General features: G+C 43.1%; 1 protein-coding gene across 1 annotated transcript in view; it reads left to right on the top strand.

Moving 5' to 3' along the window:
• Window positions 1-23,025, top strand: part of Best2 (bestrophin family protein) — a 68,439-nt gene that overhangs the window by 36,270 nt on the left and 9,144 nt on the right. Inside the window, exons 4-5 of the mRNA XM_076430390.1 lie at window positions 1,217-1,346; window positions 17,083-17,321. Coding sequence (XP_076286505.1) covers window positions 1,217-1,346; window positions 17,083-17,321 — 369 coding nt within the window. The remainder of the gene's footprint in view (window positions 1-1,216; window positions 1,347-17,082; window positions 17,322-23,025) is intronic.

Here is a 23,025-nt window from a genome sequence, read left to right as displayed (position 1 = left end):
TTGCATGCATGGGTTACGTGGTCAGGTGAACGTTAAGCCGGTTTAGGACTTAAGAAAGGACAGGAGGCTTCGCATGGAAATTTTCGAACCAGGAATTGAACGTTGTCGATTTCCGATCGAATTGTCATTCCAACGAGCATGTCAGCGATCGTTCACCGGCGGCGCAGGCGGCAGGTGATTACAAAACGGTCGGATCGGTTACAAAATGCCTGCGCCGATCGCCAGAAACGAAAGGAAAAATGGCCGGCAGGCGCCACCGCGGGTTTTTCTCCGATTAATACTGGAACGAGACGAAACCGGCGACGATTCGCGACCACGCCACGGGCCAAAAGAACAAGGGGAAAGTGTCTACAAGACACACGGGAAACGTGTTCGGCATTCGTCGCCGCCCAGGAAACGAATTATACAATTTTTTCTCCGCCGGACCCATCGATGCTCTGCACAAAAATCAGTTCCCCGTTTGTTCATTTAATGTACTCCTTGCATTAATTTTCCCGAGGTCGCGGTCAAGCTCACAAAGCAATTCATTTACTTAGGTACAGTCCATTTTTATAAAAGATTAAAAAATTCATTTTGTAAAAGGTTGTAGAAGGTTTTTCTAATTTTATAAAATTCAGACAGTAGTCTAATTTTTCAGAATTCTAAAATTGAAAGGCAGCGTTCATGTAAACTTCAGAGACAATGTTCTAATTTTTCGAAATTCTAAAATCGAGAGACAGTGTTCTAATTTTCTAAAATACTAAAATTCGAAGAAAGCCAGAGTTCTAATTTTCCAAAATTCTAAAATTCAGAGGCAGCGTACCAATTTTCTAAAATTGAGGGGCAGTTTCCCCGGACAAGCAGCGACAGATAAATCTTTGAAAACGTTGCGAAACCGCGAGACGGACGATTAATAAAAAGTGACGAAACAATCCTTTCTCCATTGTAAACACGGCCTGTTAATCGTTCGGAGGTGGCAAGGCAATCGTATCACAGTGGCCGTTCATCAAGAGCCATTAGTATGATTTATGGAATCGCCTAGGCGAATGATCTCCGGCGACCATTAACCGGGAAAACTGCACCGGCACGCTCCCTGAACGTGTATAGTTAATTGCGCGCGATTGCTCGAGCCGAACAGTCGATTCTCGAGCGAGTTGCGACCCGAGACGGCGTGTGCGTGCAGTTTTGCAGCGGTTGATTGTTCTACCGATAATTTTGTAACGTTTTCACATTGCAGGATGAGAGGGGGAGGCTGATGAGGAGAAACATCGTGAGGTACGCGGTGCTGGCGTACGTCATCACGTTGCAGAGGATTTCGTTGCGCGTTAAGAGACGATTTCCGACGCTTCAGCACATCGTAGACGTTGGTCAGTGAGTTACCATTCACTTTATTACGTTCTCTACCACTTCTCTCGCAGATCGCGCAAAAAATCACGACGTTTCAGGCACACTCTCGCCTGAATCGAGCGATTTTAATCATGGTCGGACATGGCCAACGATGCGGCGAAATGTTACACAAATATGAAACTTAATGGCCGATTTTCTAGTATTCTTTCTATTTTTTCGCGCTCCGAAAGTGGTCTCCGTTATACATATTCTACAACGCTGGTTTCTTTCGTTAATGGATGGCAATTTTTTGGGGGTGAACTAGACGAGAGATCGTTTTGAAATTTTACACGCTTCTCTATGAATGTTCAAGGTACATTCATGAATTTTTATGCCTTGCTGTTGTCAATATTGTATTTTTTATTTACCTTATTTACCTTTTAGTCATCATTAAATATTTACTTGAGAGGGTGTACTTTGAGAATTTTTTGGGGGTGAACTAGACAACATGGATTTTTTAAACTTTGCAGACCTGTTTACGAATGTTGAAGGTACATTCATGAATTTTTATGCGTTGCTGTTATTTACTTTTTGTCATCATTGAATATTTACTTGAGAGGGTTCACTTTGAGGATTATTTCGGGAGTGTGAACTAAACGACATGTAGTTTTTAAACATTGCGCACGGCATTTGCTACGTCGCACTTCCCCGCCGATTAGTGTCGACGTCAAGGCTGTGTGGCTAATTAACGCACACACCGATCCCAAACAATTAACCACCATTTTTGGCGACAAGGACGGTTTAACGACAGATGCGCACGAATTCGTTCCAAAACGATCTGTACGCCAAGATTTTTTGTACTACCGGTAGAATTACAATTGCCTCTCAATAAACGATTCGTATGTGTCCATTGTATGATAAGTAGCATGATGCTCGCACTTCGGAACCGTTATTCAATCGGCATTGGAACATGTAGCAAATGTAGCCTTCGAACGCTTCTAACAAAGTTGATCCTAACAGAATCAAGCAAAATCTTCACTGAATCTTTACATGCAAAAATGTTTGATACCGCGACATTCTTAAATTTTGCATACGATTTTGTTGTGCCTCGATTTTTGTCATCCTCATTCTATCAATGATTTAATTAAGGTTTTTAGACGTCTGAAATTAACTTACATTTCTTTTTAACTGCGTGTCCCGGATCGAAAAAACTCCTGAATTTTTAATGAGTGGTTCCGAAAGCTGAAATATAAATGAGAATAAAAGGATACATAAAATTTTAGTGCTGAAAAACGATGAATTTTACTGTCTGGGTATTTCTGAGTAAAATGGGCTCTGTTAACGTTGGAATGAATTTTTTATTACCTCCGAAAATGCAGTCCCTCTATTTCTAATTTATCGAAGAGTGTCACCGATTTTACGAAATATGAATATTCAATTTTCTGCGCGCCGCGTTCGCCATTTTTACGGAACGTAGTTAACAGATAACACAAAGTTCAATCACACTGCAAACACATCCCGAGACAAGCTGCGAGATAACGTCTGGATGATTACGATATTGTCACGAACTTTACCTTAGAATATCGAGTCAGACTCGAGATGAAGTTTCTGAATAGAGTCTAATAAATATGTATGAAATTAATCTCCTTTAAATCGAAATGAAATTCAATTTTGGTGTTGTTAATGTATAGCATTGAAGAACATATACACTGAGGGACGAAAGTATTCGTACATCCTTTAAAACGGAATAACTTTTTTATAATTGTACCAAACGACCTGATTTTTTATCATCAATTAGAAGCATTGGTTTACGGTTTATTTATGTTACATGCAAATATAAAAAAGACATTTTTTAAAACTTTTTTGTTTAGGCCCTATTTGAAAATTTAAAATATATGTTTTGTAGATCTATGTTAGTTAGACACATGCTGAAAATTTCATCGAAATCGGTTAACACAAAAATGGTAAAATCGTATTGTTACACGACTTTTGATCAGTTTCTGCTTAAAAACCACAGAATCGTACATACATCTTTCGAAGTGTGTCGTTTTTTCCTACGTCGACCAATTTCGATGAAATTTTCAACATGAGTACAATAACTAACATAGACCTACAAAATATGGATTTAAATTTTCATTAACGGCCCACATAAAAAGTTTTAAAAAATACCTTTCTTATTTTTGCATGTAACCTCGTAAATTATAATTTTTGGAATATCTTTTTAGCATTTCATTTCGTAAACCAATGCTTCTAATTGATTATAAAAAATCAGCTCGTTTGGTACAATTATGAAAAAGTTATTCTGTTTTAGTTTTAAAGGGTGTACAAATACTTCCGTCCCTCACTGTAGATGTACAATAGATATAAAGTTTTTCCTTTTTTAGGAAATTAAGAATTACAAAAAATGTTTTAATCACTGAAATCGTAAAGTAAATCTTACAATTAGGGCAAGGGGTTAATAAGCAAATGCTCGAAAAGACATTTTTTAAAATTCCCCATCGCAATTTGTCCGACCTCTTGAAAGCCGCCCATAGGATTCTTACGGTATCCAGAATGAAGTAGAAGAAGCGGTTTCCCGTGTACAGGGCACGAAAGACGAGTATCTTTTTCTCGACGGTGGTCGGCGTCGAGGATGCGGCTGTCGACTAGAAATAGCACGCATTTTTCCAGCCCGGGTTCCGCGAATCTTCCATGAACATGAGTCCTGGAGCCGCCTGGTTGTTCAGTAAGTACGGGAAATAAGTGGCGGGGGCTGGTATAAGAAAACGATCCATCCGTGGAATTATCGACGCGAACACGCCGCGCGAAAGAAACGAAACGTGCTCGTCTAAAGAAACCCTCGCAGACGATCCAAATCCGTTTGCCGGCTTCGATAAATCTCCATCAATAATTCATGCAGCGAGAACCGAGCCGCTCTCTCGGGACAAACAAGAGGAAAAGAGAGACAGTTTTTCCGATGACGCAGGAAGCGCATCGTCGATTCGACGACCACTAACAGCGACATGCGATTACTCGCGCGATCTTACGCGTCCTTCGAGGGTTGCGCTGTGTTTATTATTGCTGGAGAAAAAAGATGGCGCCACTAGCTCGGTACAGGGAAGCAGGAAGCTGAGAGATTTATCACGCTGATCGTCCTTTTGGAAGGGAATTTATGTCAATTGATTTTATTACGGCGTGGAGTGATTGTGACAGTTTTTATGAGGGATGGAAATTGTTTGTTCGACTCGGGATGAAATTATTTGATGGGTCGTACAATTGGTTGTACATTTTTAAATTAACATCGACAAAATTGACATTTTGCATGTAACAATTGTGATTGTAGACATTTTTGTGAGCGATTAAATTGTTTATTCGACTCGGGGATGAAATTGTTTGACCAAGCATGGGTGGTACAATTGATTGTAAATTTTTAGAAATTAATTTTCAAAATATTATAAAGAAATTGACATTCTGCATATAAAAATTATGATTGTGGCAATTTTTGTGAGCGATGTGAATTGTTTATTCGACTTGGGATGAAATTGTTTGATGGGTGGTGCAATTGGTTGTACATTTTTATTGCACATTGACGAAATTGACATTCCGCATGCAACAGTTGTGATTGTAGACCTTTTGTGAGCGATGTAAATTGTTTATTCGACATCAGGGATGAAATTGTTTGATGGTTGGTACAATCGGTTGTTCATTTTCATTGCACATTGATGAAACAATAAAAATGATCTTCACCCTTCAGACAGCAAGAAAATGATAGGATCATTGTTTGCTTCCTTCGTCTGGCTTTTTAGGCAACAGTAAAGCTGCACAAACCTGGACAGTCACCAATTGTAACGATTTAAAACACAGATTCAGAGATGACGTCTTCAAATAATCACATTAAAATCGTCTCGTGAATTTCATCCTATTTCTGGTTCTGACAATATGCTAATCTCGTCCTGACGTCAATCTTGTTATTCCTTCCGCTTGAATGAATATCTTGGAAAATTTCGCGATTCTCGGATTCTCGAAAGACACATTTTTGCAAAAAATGGTGAAACAATGAATCTGGGTTGCTATTAGATTTCACGACAATGTGTTCTATGTAAAGCTTACGGCATTCTATTTATAGTCTTCCCGTAGATGTTTGCCTAAGAGTTTCGTGCCGAACTTGACCACGTTCGATCGCTCTCGCAGCTGCTCGTAGAGTGTATAGCTCGCGATAAGTATTCCGCGCGTAACAGAGTCGACGAAAGCCCGTACGAGGCAGATTTTCGAACGCTTAAATTGCAAACGATTCTATTTGCGTTGCATCGCGATGTATAACCGTTATGTGGTCGTTGGCTTTCGCGGATGCAAATCGCGGAATTCGGCCTCGCACCGACGCGAAAAATATTTTCCGCGGTTGTCGACGATCACATACTCAGAACGTGTTCGAAACCGGGATTCATGAAATTACCTGCACAATTTTAGAACGTTACGTTGTTGTTGTTGTCGACGATGAAACCGTGTTCCATGCCACGAGCTTTCAGATTGGCATTCAGTGAAATCGATGAGACACGATTCCGCGAATATTAGAGAAGTTGTTATCGTGGATTTGATTTATTCTATGGGGGGCTTAAGTCTGATGGATTTTGTCATATTCTAAGATTGCTGAGTGACGCCGACGCTGCATGAGTCATTCGGCAATATCGTAATTTGAATCGTGGACTGCGGATTTTATTAGAGAAATGGTCGAATATAAGGAAAACATTGAAAGAATTAATGTGAATGTGCTATTAAAATTATTACAAGAGGGAATGCATTTTGCAATACAATCTGCACCAATTGTATTTTTTTTTAAAATCGTTCTCTATAAGTCTTTTGGCAAAGTTGTAACCCAATCAACTGATTTTTTAGTGGGGTTTATATTTTAGGAGGTGGACAAATTTTGTTACTTGCTACATGGTGCTTTAGGGTGGATGATATTACTTAGTGGTTGGAGCAATTTTATTTTTTAAAATGTCGTTCTCTATGAGTTCCTTGGCGAAGTTGTAATTCAATTAAGTGATTTTTTAATTAGATTTACATTGTAGGAGATGGAGCAATTCTTTCCTTGCTACAGGGTTCTTTAGGATAGATGATATTACTTAGTGACTGGCCCAATTTTAATTTTTTAAAATACGATTATCTGTTTCTACCCTCGCGAATGATTGCACAAAAATGGATATTGTACAGAGTAGAAATAATTCAAGATAGGACACCTTTCTAGTACGAAGATCGGAAGCGCGGCCTTAATCGCGATCGCCGGAATGTTCTCGAACGGGGGGAATGTTCTCGTTCGACTGTGTTTCGGCGAGCGCGGCAGACGAAGAAGAAACCGGTGGCGCCGTGGTAACGGTGAAAATGAATGGCAGCGATGAGAGATCGCGATGAACGTCGAATGAAATCGGTGGGGTCCAGATAGGATGCCGAGGACACTCGGTGATTATCTTATCAAATGGCACGGTATCGGTACCGCCGACAAACTATAATTACCGCCGGTTATTTCTATACAAGCCTGAATCGAAAGACTGAGACCAATGGAAAAGGACGGAAATACACACTTGCGTGAATAAGACAGAAAAAGACAGGGATATCCACTCTCAGAATGAAAAGAGAGGATGAGACAGGGAGATCGGAGGAAAAGAGAGAAGACGAAGACGACGAACAGGTAGTCAGAAGAAGCTCGTTGGTGCCGGCTCCGGGAATAGATGGTAAACTGCATGCCACGGCGAGCACGGCCGAGCAAAACGAGCGGAACGAAAAGGAAAAGGTTGAGGAACTGGCGCCGGCGCTCCGCGTTTTCTAAGCGGACTCTCGGCGAGCCGCTCTTACGAGGAAATTACCCGGACGCACGTGAAAATTGCCTGGCGGCGCGAATCCGACCGGTCGATTTACAACGGCCACCCAACTCTCTGGAATTACTCGCGGTTTCCCCGAAGAGGAATTGGTACGCCTCGCGGAACTCGGTGCTCCCGTTCCTGCGTTTTGGCTCGTGACGTTCGTCGGTCGACTCCTTTCGCGGTCTTACAACCCTGTAAGAAAGGATTTCTTCGAATTTGAAAGAGCTATGAAAAATTCAGTCCAGTCAGAAAATCGTTCCTCGCATCAATCTGAAGATGTCGCCTTAATTAAGGGGGTAGTCTCGTTTCCAGGATTGCAGTCTTCTCATTTCTGTAAAATGCAAAGATGGGGTTCTTCAGTAGTCAAAAGCAGTGGCGGCTGAAGTCAAGTGGAGGCCCCAGGCGGTAAAAATATTGGGGACCTGAAACTCAAGTTGGAAATAGAAGTTACAAGGAAACTCTCATAAACTTATTAACAAAAAGGAAAGTAACGAAAAATTTCATACCGCTAAATATTTTTACATGCGAAATTCGGGGTCCCACGCGGCCGCTTAGTCCACTTACCGTTGAACCCGCCACTGGTCAAAAGCGCTAGATAAAAGATCAATCGGGCCGCAGTCGCCCTCAAAAGTTCGGGACCTATTTTCATAAAGCTGCGTCATCTAACGTAAAAGTAGGGCTTTTCTAGCGCTTCCGGCTACTGAAAAACTCCATCTTTTTATTATCGAGAAATGAGTAGGCGTAGCCTTGCAATCCTGTACACACACTTCTCCTTCCTGAACCCCATAAAAATCCTCCGCATACTGATTTCCCCCGCAACTTGCCAAAGCGGTATCAATCACAGAACCGTCTCCCAAAACCACCACTTTCCAACTTTCCTCTCCGGAAAAGAGATTCGAGGAATTCGCAATTTCCCCGGCGTCAGGCCGAATGACGCGCAATTAGGCGAAAGCATCCGTTGACCTAGCTGGTTCTAATGAAAACCGTCGCTCTCGAAACGGTGACCGGATCGAAAAGGAGCAAAAGGATCGGCGCGGTGTCAGGCCGAGATCTACATACAGCTGATGACTGGCGGTCGGTTGTATAGGCCACGAATACACGGGTCTGCGTTTAAATATAGCCAGACGTAATGGGAGCCATAATCTATCTCTGGCGGCTGCAGGTGGTAATTGGCTAGACTAGCGGGTATCAGGTCGTGCGATAGAGATGCGAAGGGGTAGAGAGAGCGGGTAAAGCGAGCCATCATCATCATTATCCTCAAGATCGTCGTCGTCATCGTTCCCGTCCTCGTCGAGACGCGGGACCAGAGCAAGAAACTCGAAAACCCGTTTCCTCTTCTCAAGCTTCTTCTTCTTCTTGTTCTTCGTCGTCGATCAGCTTCTATGTCTCTTAGAGGGTCGTCTATGTGTCGGTGTCGAGTTATGCGAACGTTCTACACACTCGTCCATCTCCGCTCGACCGTAATACAACGATGTACACTCGCTCGCGCACGCGCTACCTATATTTAGCGCGAATTATTGTCCCGACCGCGGAGAGGTTTCTCTGCTATTATGTCGAACGATCCGGCCACGATCCGCAAGAAAATAATTACAGACGGACACGCTCGTCCCGGTGTGCAACGCGCGATGCAGCAGAGGATCCAGGGATCCACGGAATTTCGAGGGGCGCCGACGCGCGTGGAGAATCGGAGATTCTCCTGTGGGGCCGGAAGTGTGAGGATTTCTTGCGACTGGGTAGAATTATGGCATTTTTAGTGGAGGTAGAGGAACGTGTCTGTAACATGATCACATTTTTTGGTCCTTCTCTGGTACCGTTATGGGGATGCGAAACGCATAGAGGATTCCTAATAGGTTCTTTAGTTTCTAATCAGCAGACTGCGGATTTTGATGGATTTACGAAGAAGGTGACTTAAAACAGTGAAAAATTAGAAAAATCTAGAAATAGTGTTACGCTGTTTTCAGGCGTAGAAAACTATTAGGGAATGAAATGAATTTGTATTTAACTCCTGCTGCATAAAGAATCTGCAGCCTACTAATCAGTTGCGATCCAGAGGATTCGCCCACGAAGCCGGCAGCAATAAATTGCTCGAGCATGAGAAATGTTATCCGCGATCTCGTTGCCGCGTGACGCATGCGACGATTCGGCGAGCGAATAACAAATGAGAGACACGGGAATTCAGTTACGTGAAATACCTGATAGATCGATGAATAAATGGACAGCGTATCGAAACCAGTATTCCACGATTTAACACAGCAGCGTCTAGATATATCCATGCCCGTGTGCGTACACATCGTGTCGACCGACAGCAATGCTTACGTGGTTCGAGTAGGCCAGCCGCTTATATTTATCCTTTTTTCTCTCGTTTCGGTTCCCTCATTTCCTCGGTGCGTACAGACAAGGTCCGACCTTCCTCAAGGCCGACCTCGATGGAGGACACGCTACGCCAGACGTGTTTTCCAACGTTTGAGGAACACCGTGTGCTGTGAACAGCAGCGCTCGCTTGTGTTATAACTGTTCCGCGTAGAGGTCAAGGAAGACAGAAGCGACGGGGCTAGGGTGTTCCGTTAATTTTAGAGGATCGAGCCGATCGTCTCGCGGTCGGCTTCGCTACTTTTTCCGTGATTCCCAGACGGAGGAGGGCGCAGACGATGACCTCCGACGGTTACGTTCACCGGTAAAAATATTAGGTAACCAGCTGGCTCGTTTCACGAAAGCTGGCGTTTTATCCGTTCGGGTTGCTTTTACCATTTTCTTGTACCATTGACTTGTACTTTTGGTCTGGAACGCTCCAAATGGGCGTGGCTTCCTTCCTCTTTATCTAGATCAAGTTAGGACTGTGTCTCATAGGGCAATATGTATACATGCTTGGTATAGATAGATTACTTCAAGCCAAATCTCATCGCATCCAATCGAAATCCTGATAGAAGTCCATTTTTCTTGCGCCATTCATCTGGAACGCTCTAAATGGGCGTGGCTTCCTTCCTCTTTATCTAGATCAAGTTAGGTCTGTGTCTCATAGGGCACTACGTCCATATACTTCGTCTAAACTGGTCTGCTTCAAACAAAATCTCATTACATGCTATCAAAATCGTGGTAGAAATTCAGTTTCCTTGCCATATTCATCTGGAACGCCCCAAATGGGCGTGGCTTCGTCCCTCGCCATTCAAACCAAGTCAGAATAGTGCTCTACAATATAATGTGCACTTGATAGAAGGAGCTGGCGTTTTCAATCGATAGTGAAATCGGGGAACACTATCATGTCTATGATCGCTACACGTGCGCGCAGGTCGTCGTCCATGCGCGGGCGTGGACGCTGTCGATTTTCTCCTCTGGCAGCCGGTCGATTGACACCCAGGGCGCATCCTCGGCGTCGCGTGTGCTCGCCATCGCTTCAACTCGTCCCGTCTAATTACGCGGGAGCATTTCCTAATCAGTACAGTTTCACCGGCGCCAGGCGTCCCGGCCGAGCGACAGCTTGGCTGCGTGTCCGGACGCTCGCGCCAAAATCGCGATTTCCCGAAGATCGAGCCGATCGTGTCGATCGGGCCGCGCGCGGTCAATCGCGTTTGTGCCAATCGCCTGGATCAACGTCCAGGAAAAACCTTTGCTGGGAAAAACAGAAAAGAAAATATTGCACGACGTGATTCGCTTGTTGATTCTACCGATCTCTATCTGTAGATGAAGCCTTTGGCGGTTTTTACCAATTTTTTCGGGAGGACTGTTCACACCAGGGAATCAAAATAGGCATATTTAACCCTCATCCGTCCCTCGTGGCAATTTGACACAGTTTTACCCAAATAATTTATACTGTTCTGTTATTGGTGGGTAAATTTGGCCGAAACTTCGTGATTTTTATCTTTCTAATGCGAAACACATATCGGGAGAACCTAAGATGTAATGTTAACTCATCAATTTGAGTAAAAAAGAATCGAAAAATAACTGTTCGCCTTGTTACCTCATCGATTTTTTACCACTGAGGTTTTTTAAAATGAGGGACCGATGAGGGTTAAAGTATTGGAATAAAATTGTTTCAATTAGGTTGAAAAGAAGCCGGAGAACGCAGCGATTTTTTGGAGCCGGAAAAAGGCGACTCCCTCCGCAAGGCCAGCGTTAGGCCAGCAAGTTAGGGGGGGCCTGCGGACTGGTTCTCCGCGAAGGATGCTCTTCAGCGTCGTCGGTCGGCTCTCTCGCAAGGATGAGAGAGGAAAGGAGGCGAGAGAGCGAGAGAGACGGAGAGACACGGCTGATTTTTTACCTTGGCGACGACCTTGCCAGCCGAGCAAGGATCCCCGCGTTTATTCACCCCGGCCGAGCATTCCCGGCTTTGAGCCTGTCGTGCATCCCGAGCGGACGCTGCCTCCGCCATCCTTCTCTGGTGTTATCTGTACGTTCAGCTGACGCTTTCGAGGAGAGGTAAACATCCTCTCCAGGAACGAGCACGCCTCCCCTTCGATTCGTCGAACCCGATGATCCCAGCGATCTCCCTCCGATCGATACTTTGTGCTTCGCGAGCACGTAATCGTTTCTGCAACTTCGAACTGTTTTGCACATTGCTCGGCCGCGGATCGTTATCGTTCACAATTATGAATAACGAAATTTAACAGACGACAGCAGCTGAAACTTGACTTGAACACGTTCACTAATCGTCCAATGCTCCCGAAGTTCATTTGTTGTTTTTGTTGGAGCTGGTCGTGTCGTTAACATCGACCTCGCGTAATAATTTACGCTCGCGCGATTGCAACGAGAGTGCAAATCGCCGCCGAACGGTACGCGTTACTGACTTACAAACCCAAGGTGCAAATGACTCGCGTCAAGGACCCCGGTCTCCTCGGGCGCGTGCTTTCGTAATTAACGTTGATTCGGATTCGTTAGCGGTTATTAACGACGTTGGGTAACCGATGCTTCTCTCGAAACGGTGTCGAGATGACATTTTACACTCCTCTCCATTTTTTAATTCGGTACAGTGAGAAGATCGAGAAATGGAGAGAGGAAGTATCATTGAAAAGAAGTGTTTAAAAAATTTTATGAGTTGCCTAAGTTAACCTTGAAGTAAGAAATGTTGTGTAAAATGGGTTTTCCTAGTTTAATTTCTATGTAGTAACTAGTGGCAATAAGAAATTTCAGAAGAAAAGTAAGTTTTTGTCTAATAAACATCGAAACCAGTCAAAGTGGAATGTTTCGATGACTGTGATCAATAAAAACTCGTGTCCTCTATACGACTCATAAAACTGTGAATATGTTAGCATACAAGCGCGATTGTTGCAAGACAAAGGAGAATTTACCTGCTGCGCACGCATTCGAGCTTACTGTAAGTAGAAACGGTTTGCAATGAACATACGCGTCAGCCGTGTATTATTCTTCCGAAGTGCCTCATAGAAGTTTCCAATTACTGCTACGTACTACTCGATTTCGCAAAAATTTTATTACAATTTGTTTTCCAACCTTCATGCGTTCATTGCAAATTTCACAATCGATCTTCTAATGATATTGGATTCATTCTTGCTGCAGATAGAGCTTCTAATACCATTTTTTTCTGTTCCTAATAGTTGACGAAAAAATTTGAAAAAAATGTACATGGTAGAGGAAGTGTTCGTTTATTGTATGCTTTTTGGTTCAGTTGAATATCTAGCATAGTGATCGAGAGAAATCCCTTACAAAATTAAGTAACGCCTGAAATTTTCCAAAACTAAAGCATATTGATAAATGTTTCAACTGTCCATGCTTCTTCAGTGAAATTCTCTTCAAGGTCGAAGCGAAGGTTACATTTTCGATTTTTAACCGACTTCGAAAAAGGAGGAGGTTACTCGATTCGATCTGTATGTGCCTTTTTTTCGCTGTCTTTTCTATGTATGTTCACCGATTACGCCGAGATGGATGGACCAATCGGAACGAAACCTTTTCCACCTTGTAGAGTATGTTCCCATAAAAATTTTACATTTTTTTTATTAATTACGGTTTTATTTGCGAAAATGTTGGGTGGTGATGCCGTTGTGAACTCCGCTGAATGTTAGATATTAGGAATATTATTATCGATTGTGCGGCTTTCAGATATTTATAAATTACGATTTGGAATGTGACTGCTGACAGAGATAAAAAGTGTGAAATAAAAAAGATTTTATAAAAAAAAATTAATCATTCCTCGACAGACTTGCATACCGGTGTTTCGCATGCGATATTGCACAAGAACTGCATATAGAATATTTTCTGCGCGAAGGCAGAAGGAAATATTCGAGTAATATCTTGCAGCACGCTCAAATGCAATGCTTCCACGGAAGAATCGAGCACAGTTCCGATTCGATTCGTTCGACCGCAGACGTCAGACCGTTGTTCTACGTCAACGATGTTGCCGATCGGCTCGATCGCCTCTGTATGTATTCGGTGCGTGCGACCTTGATGCAATCGTACGGTCGTACGGTTACTGCAACAAGATTCTACAGCAGAGTCCGCGAATTCGCAACCGGGAGTCACGGACAATATAATTCATCGAGTGACTCACGCGAAAGCATAATAAACAATCAACATCCTCGTCAAAATAGCGATCGCGTCGAAATCGGCGATCGTTGTACAGGAAATCGTTAATCAACCGATGCAATAAGGCGCGCGAGAATTAGTCGTACAAATCGAGTTATTCGATAAGAATTTTAAAGCTGCACTATAGTATTATAGTTTCACGTAGACCGGGGCTGGATCGATAGCGGATCGAATAGGTTGCCGCGACCGAGTACCGTTCCGATCGATTGCCAATAAATATGAAACGGCGACCAATGTTGATACTGATTGACTCGAGAGTCGAATAATGTTTATGGCAGAGCAGTTGTGTAGCGATGGTTGCCACTCAAATACGGCTGACATAATTTGTTCATTCGCACATCGCTCATTCTCAAAAATTGTTCTTTGCTGCGATGTTTTTCTGCAGCAATTTTTATTCTATTTTGTCAATCCAAAGGAATTATTGGAATAAAATGACTACGAAACCCGGCAGGCGTCCCGCGGCTCCAGGAAATATTCGATACTCGATCGTGCCTAGCGAAACTCGGCCGACTTTCGCACGTTACACTCGCCGATTTTCGCACGAAAAATATGCGACAACGTATCCGTCCGAAACGAGATTTTCGAAAGTGCGCGTCGCCGAGGAAACAGCTCGAAACCCGCTTTCACGGGTTTTTACGGTTTAATCCCGTTCACTCTTCCGGTGTCGCCTTCGAGCTTCCTCGAGCAATCCTCCTTTTTCTCCATTTTCTTGTTGACGCTGTAATTTAAATGAAAAAATTGGAGGCAATCATAAAAATGAACCCAAAATCGATTTCTGGATTCTCCAGCAGCGTCTCCGCTGTCCCGGGATCCACAGTAGCCGCGATCGAGCAACAATCACCAGAACGAGCCATATCGGCTTTCAACGGCAGTTTCCCCGCGTCAATTTGTAACGCTGTAATTTAAATGAAAAAATTAGAAACAATCATAAAGATCCACCAAAAATCAATTTCTGGATTCTCCAGCAGGGTCTCCGCTGTCCCGGGATCCACGTCCGAGATCCACAGTAGCCGCGATCGAGCTACAATCGCCGGTTGGTCAGCGGAACGAGCCATATCGGCTTTGAACGGCAGTTTACGCGCGTCAGTTTTTGCGATTAAGGTCATTACCTGAACCTGCTCGATACCAGGCGAGTATGGCTGCCGTTGAGACAGCATGTGTGCCACCATTAATAACTACATGTCGGCACGTTGCGTTTCTTTGATCGGGCAGCCAGCTCGCAGACTGTTTCTTCGCGACGGCTCCACTTGTCGGGCGACGCGAGTTATTTCGATAACCGTTTCACGGTGGCTTTTTTTCGGGCCCCGCTGCTCTAGCTCTTCACGGATACGCCCGTTCGATCCCGGTCGTTTCTAACGATGATCAAAAAAATACCGATCTCCCCCACCCCTGTCTCATCCCACGGAGCAGAGAAATTACCGCGTTACCGTTAGCCGATCGGACACCGATGCTCGCCGTTGCCCCGTGCCTTTTCAGATCGTTTTTGCACCGGTGACCGTCGTTAAACTGTCCCCAGGCTACTCCTCGAACGATTCTCCGGCGTCCGCGACTCACAAAATGGCGCGAGCTTTGCCGATTCTGCGCCTCCGAACAATGAATCGCTAATAATACGAACAGGAATCGAGCGATGGAGTGGAACAATATTTTTTTTATTTTTTATCGGTAGGGTCGTGGCAATTTTAACGGTGCAGGCTCTTAGCTGGTACTTTGAGCTACCTTCAGTTGAACTATCAAGGTCATCGAACGTGCCGTTTACCCGCGATAAGGCTTTTAGTGCAGCGCGATACGGCGAAGAAACCCGAGATAAGAAAAAGTGATTGTAAAATTGAAATGGACGCTGTTGAAAAGATATAAAATGGTATGTGCCGAAGTTATAAACAGTCATTGATTTTATAATGAACTGAGAGGCGGAGATATACTGGTGTCGGTACATCAGAAAATTCAGACAAACAGTTTCGAATGTTTTCCGACTCTTTTGTCCTCACGTTGCGTACAGGACGTTTAAGATAGCAAATGATAGCCAGTCAGGCTAATAAATCTCCTACCGAGTTGAGGGAGGCAGGTTCGAACAACTATGACGTCGGCGGAATAATCGTTTCGCGGAAACCAGCTTTCATTCATAACAGGCGTTCGAAGGATCTCTGCGAACCAAGCATCGAAGTCTCCAGCATTGCGACCCGAAACGTTCTCACAGTATCCATAAAATCTGAAATGACGTAACGAACTATCTACAATATCCTGCACATTATATCCTAATAGATGTAAGATGATAATTGACCAATTCATGCTCACATTTTACAGAAACCTTTATTTGAGCGAAGTAAAAGTTTCGAGAGAGCTCAAGTTGCTAAAGAAGCAAAGTTTTAATAGGGAGACTTTTTACGAGAGCCGATCAGGCTTAAAGAGCATCATTGTAGCACCCAACGATTCCGAAACAGCAGTTCCTTCGACGGAATTGTGTTCCGAAGCACCGGGGATTCTGCAATGTTGCTAATTGCTCGCTGCAACACTATCCCGCGCCAGAAAACCTCGGACGAAAGTTACATAATCGCCACGTAACTCGAATCCTGAGCGGAAACGGGCTACTTAGCCGAGCCTGCCAGCGAATGTTTAGTTTTCTTTCGAAAATCAACGACGATAGTTTGCGCCGTTATGGCCTCCCGGAATCTAAGCTACCCGCGACGATGCAACGAGGACGAGCGTCGACTGAGTAATGGCGTATTCTCGGCTGCATTGTTCGCTGCAGCGCGCGGTGTGCATCGATCTCCACGTGTTCCGTGTTTACGAGACGGTCACGTGACCGACCGCAAGCAATTACGTAAGCATCGGCTCGAAGACTAATAAATAATCAGCCTTTCTTCCTGCAATCACCGCGTCTCTCCACGCAGTCCCCTACGAATCTCGGAAAATAATTTTTTTGGATCATTAATGGCTGGTCTAAAATTTTGAAAAAAATTCATGTAGTAGAGATAATGTTCCTTCATCGTGTGATTTTTGATTAGTTTGGATATCTTGTGTGGTTATCGGTAAAAAAGATTATGAAGTTTGCCATTACCATCTTTCGTACATGCGAGGATAGAGGTCGAGCAAAAATGATCGACACAGTACTAAAATCGATGACTCACGCTGATTCATCTAGCCAGTGCCACCACAAAAATCATGCGACCAAATTATAAAAACGACCGAAAGCAGCGACGATGAAACGCGACACGTGCGCGCGATCCACACAAAAACCGAGTGCAACTGCATTTGCATTCACGTAACGAGCGAACAACTGCGCAGCGGATGCACGCGGCGAACTCTCTACATCAGTTGCTGTATTGATAAAGCGTCCCCAAAACCATGTACCTAATTATTAGAATTTAAAAATGAAGAAAATGGAGATTGAAATGAATTGATTTTGTTGCAGGTCTGATGATGGAGTCAGAGAAGAAGATCTTCGAGATGATGAATAAAAAGGCAGCGATGTCCAAGTACTGGATGCCGTTGGTCTGGGCGACGAACATAATCAACAGGGCTCGGAGGGAGGCCCTGATAACGAGTGACCAGGTGGTGCAGACCCTACTCGTTGAACTCAGCGACATCCGGAAGAGGCTTGGCGCGTTGATCGGTTACGACACCGTTTGCGTTCCTCTCGTTTACACTCAGGTGAGTATCCTGATTTCCAGCAAACAACCGTGCCGTATTAGTATTCCTACCAACGATCATTTGCGGATGTAAATATCCTTTGGAACGGTACAGCGAGCGCCAAGGGGACAAACACCGGCCGCGATAATGAGGCGTGTAAACGAATGACGAATTAAGGGAGTAGACTCGTTTTTCCAGGATTGCAACGGTCCGGCCTTTTCATTTCTCAATAATGTAAAGATGGAGTTTTTCAGTAGTCAAACGTGCTAGATCAGGAATTCTTAAACTTATGTAGTTCCCAACGCTAGACATTTTTCTTCTTCATGTAGGATTTTTATTAAATGAGTTATTTGAATAAAAGCGAAAAGTTGGGGGATGTAAACTTAATGTCAAAATTGTTTCGCGGACCCGCGATAAGGACCACGTGGACCCCCAGGACCACAGTTTAAGAACCTCTGTGCTAGATAAAAGATCAATCTAGGCCGCGATCGCCCTCAACGTTCACGAGGCGTAATTTGCATTATTTGAAAGGATGCAGCTATTTTCATAAAGCTGTGACAGCTACATGCTGCCGAATAATGAAAATTACGGCTCGTAAACGTAAAAATAGGACTTCCGAGGACGATTGCGGCCTCCATTGATCTTTTATATAGCGCTTTTGCCTACTGAAAAGCCCCATCCTTGCGTTATTCAGAAATGAGAACGCGTATCCCGCACCATTGCAATCCTGGAAACGAGAGTCTACCCCCTTAAGGGTGCCGGCGCGCCCGTGCAAGAGTGTGGTGGCACACACACACATCGCTAGATCCGCATATACGTGTATCAAATTACGAGGTTTTTTTCAATACAAAATAACGCTTCAACATTGCAATGAGGAGTTCTAATAATAACGTTATAACGTCGTATAACGTACGACCTGCATTATCAGCCGGATTCTATTGGAACATTTGTAACATGCAGTTTAGGAAAGAGACAGTGGTGCTACTAGTGCAAAATTTCGGAACCTCGAGGTGCTGTATTTTTTTCCAACCCATTTTTCGTGTTTAAATAATTAATTAATCAACTAAAAGTACACACATGTCGATGCACAGCGATTTTTTTTTATTCGAACGATAAATCTCTCAATATTTACGAAAATCTGTCAGTGGCGGCCATCTTGTGATATCATGCTTGCTTCGGATGCCTCGTGACAGGCGGTATCCGCCGAATATTACAAGTTATTCCTCCATAACGTAAAAATGTGCATTTTGGGCTCCGGACAAACATAGATTGGACTTTTAGGAATCACAATTGACCGTTTCTGAACTCCTCATTGCAATGTTGAAGCGTCATTTTGTATTGAAAAAAACCTTGCAATTTCATATACATATGTGCACTCTTGAACAGGCGCGCCAGCACCCTTAACAAATCCCGTTCCTTTTGACCGCGCGAAATATAAATCGTCTTTCAGGATTTATCATAGGAGAGTCATTCATCTTGCTGCAGTCAAGGGGTGAACAGACAAGGTCGCTATCCTCTCCTCTGAACTTTCTCAATCGTTGATTAATTCAACAAGCAATTTGCAGTCCACGATACTCAATCCGTCACTAAAGTCAGCCATCGATCTTCCAAATCGAGAAGACCACGTTCATAGTGCTCGAAACGTCTTCATCGACAGTCAATTCCCATTACCCTCAGCAACATTGTGCAACCGTTCAAGTGCAAACGTTCATCGAGCGTGCATTTTCTAGGGAAAGCGATATCCAGTTCGAAGGACTCGATTCATTGCGCCCGAGCAGCAGTAAAACGGATCCGTTCTTGGAAAGATATTTCTCATTCGCAATTAGCCGCCGCGCGTATATGCATTGTGCAACGCTAATTACTCGTCTGCTAGCATCCCTAATTGCCGGGTGCAGACGCCATCGTTTTCGAACGACTCGCCGTGAACACGATCGCCCCGGGTGTTTCTTTGTCTTTGTGGCCTTTCCACGACCTTTCTCTGTCGAGTCCGGCCGTGCATCCTGGCTTGGGTTGTTCGGGACACGGCGGATGGGTGGAGTTTGACCCTGGTTGTCAGGAACTTCTGGAAATGTGTGGGCATGTTTGAGAATTTTTTATGGAGGAACCAATGGGTCTTTTTTTATGAAACGAAGCAGGTTTTGTAAGGTATATATTGGACCAGTGTTGGTAATTTTTTCTGTAAAAAATGTTAAACATTGTGGAAGATATGTGCTTTGGACGAAATGTTGTTTTTGACCGGGTTTGTGCATCTTTCTGATTTTTTTGTGGAAAAACCAGTGGATAGTTTTTGATGAAAATTATTAGGTTTTGTAAGGTATATATTGGACCAGTGTTAGTAATTTTTTTCACCTAAAAATTATTAAAAATTGCAACAGCACCTTGCATCACAAAAATAAAAAATTTAGAATCGTTAGGTGCATTAACTATGCAGTCTCAGTGATTTAATTATACATTTGAGAACCGAACGAGCCATTGAATGTATATAATTTTTGAGAGATTACATGTCCAGTTTGCCGCGGAGAACGAGACACGATCGATCCTCGTTCGCGGAACGCAACAGGTTTTCAAACACCGGTTAAGAATCGGCGATAAATCGCTGCCGGTGAACAACAAGTCAATCACGGCGGGGTGCGCGATCGATCGCCGAGGAAACGTTCATTCATCGATCGGTTGCGTAATCGGTTACGAACGATGATCACGGGACGCGAAATTCAAAGGCGTCGATCGCCCGCGGTTAAATACGACCGACCGATCGTTTTCCCCGTTGGGAGAATATCGAGCGTTCCATTCCTCCGACGTATATTTAGATCGCAGACAACGGCGAAGACAACCTGGGATCGTCTCGTTAGTCAGCGTGCGTGCATCGAGAGACTCATTTTTATTCCCGTTGCTCGTGTTCCTCTCATAAATTAAGACCGTAAATGGAATGCCAACGGCGATCGCGCAATTTGCGTATCGATCCAACGAATGCCTCGCATTCTTTCGAAAATGGAACACGAGTCCTGGGGAAATCGCGATAATTGATTAATACTTCAAACGATTACTTCTTCTCAGTATTTTTAGCTCTCCTCTGCTTTGTTTCTTCGTCTCAGCTATGCCGGGAATTTTCACTTGTGGCGACAACCCACAAAACTTCTTGATCATTAAAATCACCAATAAAAATCTATTCTAGATTTTTTAAGGAACTAAAATGACACGATTTAATTCAGCTTTAATTTAACCAGCTCATTCAGTAGTTGTACTAAGAAATATAAAGCACAACATTTTTTACACATTTTTGTGGCTTAAATACTCCTTTTTACAATTTCACACGTAAAACAGTGAATAAACTCAATTTGAGATTACCATGAATTTCGCTTCGTCTTTACAGTCGCAAAAAGGCGGAATTTGTTAATAGTTCTTAATTAAGAGAGCAGACGGCGCGGCGGTTATTACCGTGAAGCAAGCGCGAACGTTTTATAAATTACAACAGAGCAAGATGGCGATAATGTGCGGTTTAATTACCGGCGAAACTGCAACGCTAGATTCTCTTTGTCCCACCTGGGACCTTTTACTTGGTTGCACGAGAGTGAACTTTCAGCGACAGTTCTGCCGACAACATTCCGGAGATCGTTTAGGCTGTTTCGTACAAGAAATATCAAATCAGACGATCAGGTAAAAACTGTTCGATGAATGGGCTCGGGGATTGTAGATGTAGAATGTGAACGTTCGAAGGAGTGGTTAATTGATCGAGATTCAGGATGATTGAGCTAGAAAACGATATTCAAGACTACATATTACTTGTCTTGGAAAATTCACTAACAATCGTCGAATATATGCTTTACAAGACCTGGTGATGTTCATAAAAAAAGATTCATTAGTTTGTTCACAGGAAAATCAGAAAGATGCATAAACTGGCTGCTGATCACTGTGAAAAAGCAACTTTTCGTTCACAGCGTATATCTCGTACAATTTTTAATATTGTTAAGTGAAAAAATTACTGACAATTGTCGAATATATGCTTTACAAAACCTGGTAAATTTCATAAAAAAAGATTCCCTGGTTTTTCCACAAAAAAATCAGAAATATGCATAAACTGGCTGCTGATCACTGTCAGAATGCAAATTTTCGTTCACAGTGTATATCTCGTACAAGTTTTAATATTTTTAGGTGAACAAATTACTGACAATTGTCGGATATATGCTTTACAAGACCTGGTAAATTTCATAAAAAAAGAACCACTCGTTTTTCTACAAAAAATTCGCAAATATACGTGTATTTCTCAGTCGATTTTTATTGGCCTTCTGTACATTTGTGTCTGTAACTTTTTTTTATTGAAAAACCTCATTTATCAAGCCTGTACTTTATAAGGTGAATACTTCAAGGGCAATGCACATTGTATGTTCATGCTTGCCTCGTTCATCAATAACCCTTCCGAAAATGCACTTCAGGAACAGAATATCAATTTCCACAGCCTTTACAAGGGATCGGGTCGGCGTTCAATGGTAAACTATCGTTCAGTTTTTGTTGCTCGTGAATAAGGTTTTGCATAAAGTATCATTTCCTGGTGGCCTTCGACGAGAAAGGTGCTCTCGTCGACCTTGATATTATTTCATTCAAACCTGTTCGTTGTTACGCACGCCTTGAAAAGAGGAGCCCGTTAAAAAAGACGTGTATCGAGCCACTGACTCCGTTTGAAATTCCACACCGTTTAAAAGGGTTCTTCTGGGCGTTTGCGCCACCAATTTTTCTGCTGGCTTCCCGAAATTCGCATAACTGCGCTCAGGGTTTCAACAGACAGCTCTCGCCGCGCATTGTAATCACCGGGGACTGAAATCTTCTCACTGCTTCAACCCTCGAAAAGATGAAATTTTTGACTTTGTTCTTATTACATTTATCTAACATTTTTGGTTCACTTTCTTATTTTACTGAATAAGCCGAGTAGCTAGAATATTCTTGAAATATTTCGGTCAAAATGGACCGACAGAGACCTCCATATAAAGCTGAATGTCACAGCAGCTGTACCAATTCTCAATTTAATCTAAATTAATTCAATGAGCACAAATATTGTTCTAAAATCTAGATCCCCAGAAATTTTTCAGTTTCCACTGCAAAAAACGACGATTTTGTACAAACGCGAAGCAAGCCGATGCTGCATAAATTCTCGCGAGTCTCGAAGACCATAATGAGCCGCGATTATGGCGGTGTTATTGGTTTCTTATCGTCGATCGGTTTTGATGACACTTCCCTCATGCGCAGAAAGGGTACAAGAATGGTTCCGAGAATCGTGTAAAAATGATGCAATCAAGGAACATGTGCAGCAATAAATTTCTGTTAGTTAATTCTACGGTTTCTCCCACCGCGGTTCTGCAGTGGCGATTATTTGATCGACGAATAACAACGACGATTGTCTTTTCTTAATTGCAACCGGAGAAATCAACGGGCGAATTGCGTGTGACGAATCGCAATTCGCGAAGGTTCGTCGCATAGGAATCGCTGAGCATTTTTATTTGTTTATATTTCCATCTCTTTGATCTTTTCATGCGAAAGCTAGTGGATACTTTTAAATGAAAGTTATCAGGCTGTGTAACGTATATGTTCGACAATTGTCGGCAGAGTTGGGCAACAATTTTATTTGAACAAAAATTTCGAATAAAGTGAGTTTAAGACCCATTTCAAAAAAATCCACTTCATTCGAAATAATATTTAAATAAAATTTTTGCCCAACTCTCGTCGTCAGTAATTT

Source organism: Lasioglossum baleicum, chromosome 9 (genome assembly GCF_051020765.1).
Source record: "Lasioglossum baleicum chromosome 9, iyLasBale1, whole genome shotgun sequence".
In the NCBI taxonomy this organism is placed as follows: Eukaryota; Metazoa; Arthropoda; class Insecta; order Hymenoptera; family Halictidae; genus Lasioglossum; species Lasioglossum baleicum.
This window is presented reverse-complemented; position numbering and strand designations above follow the sequence as displayed.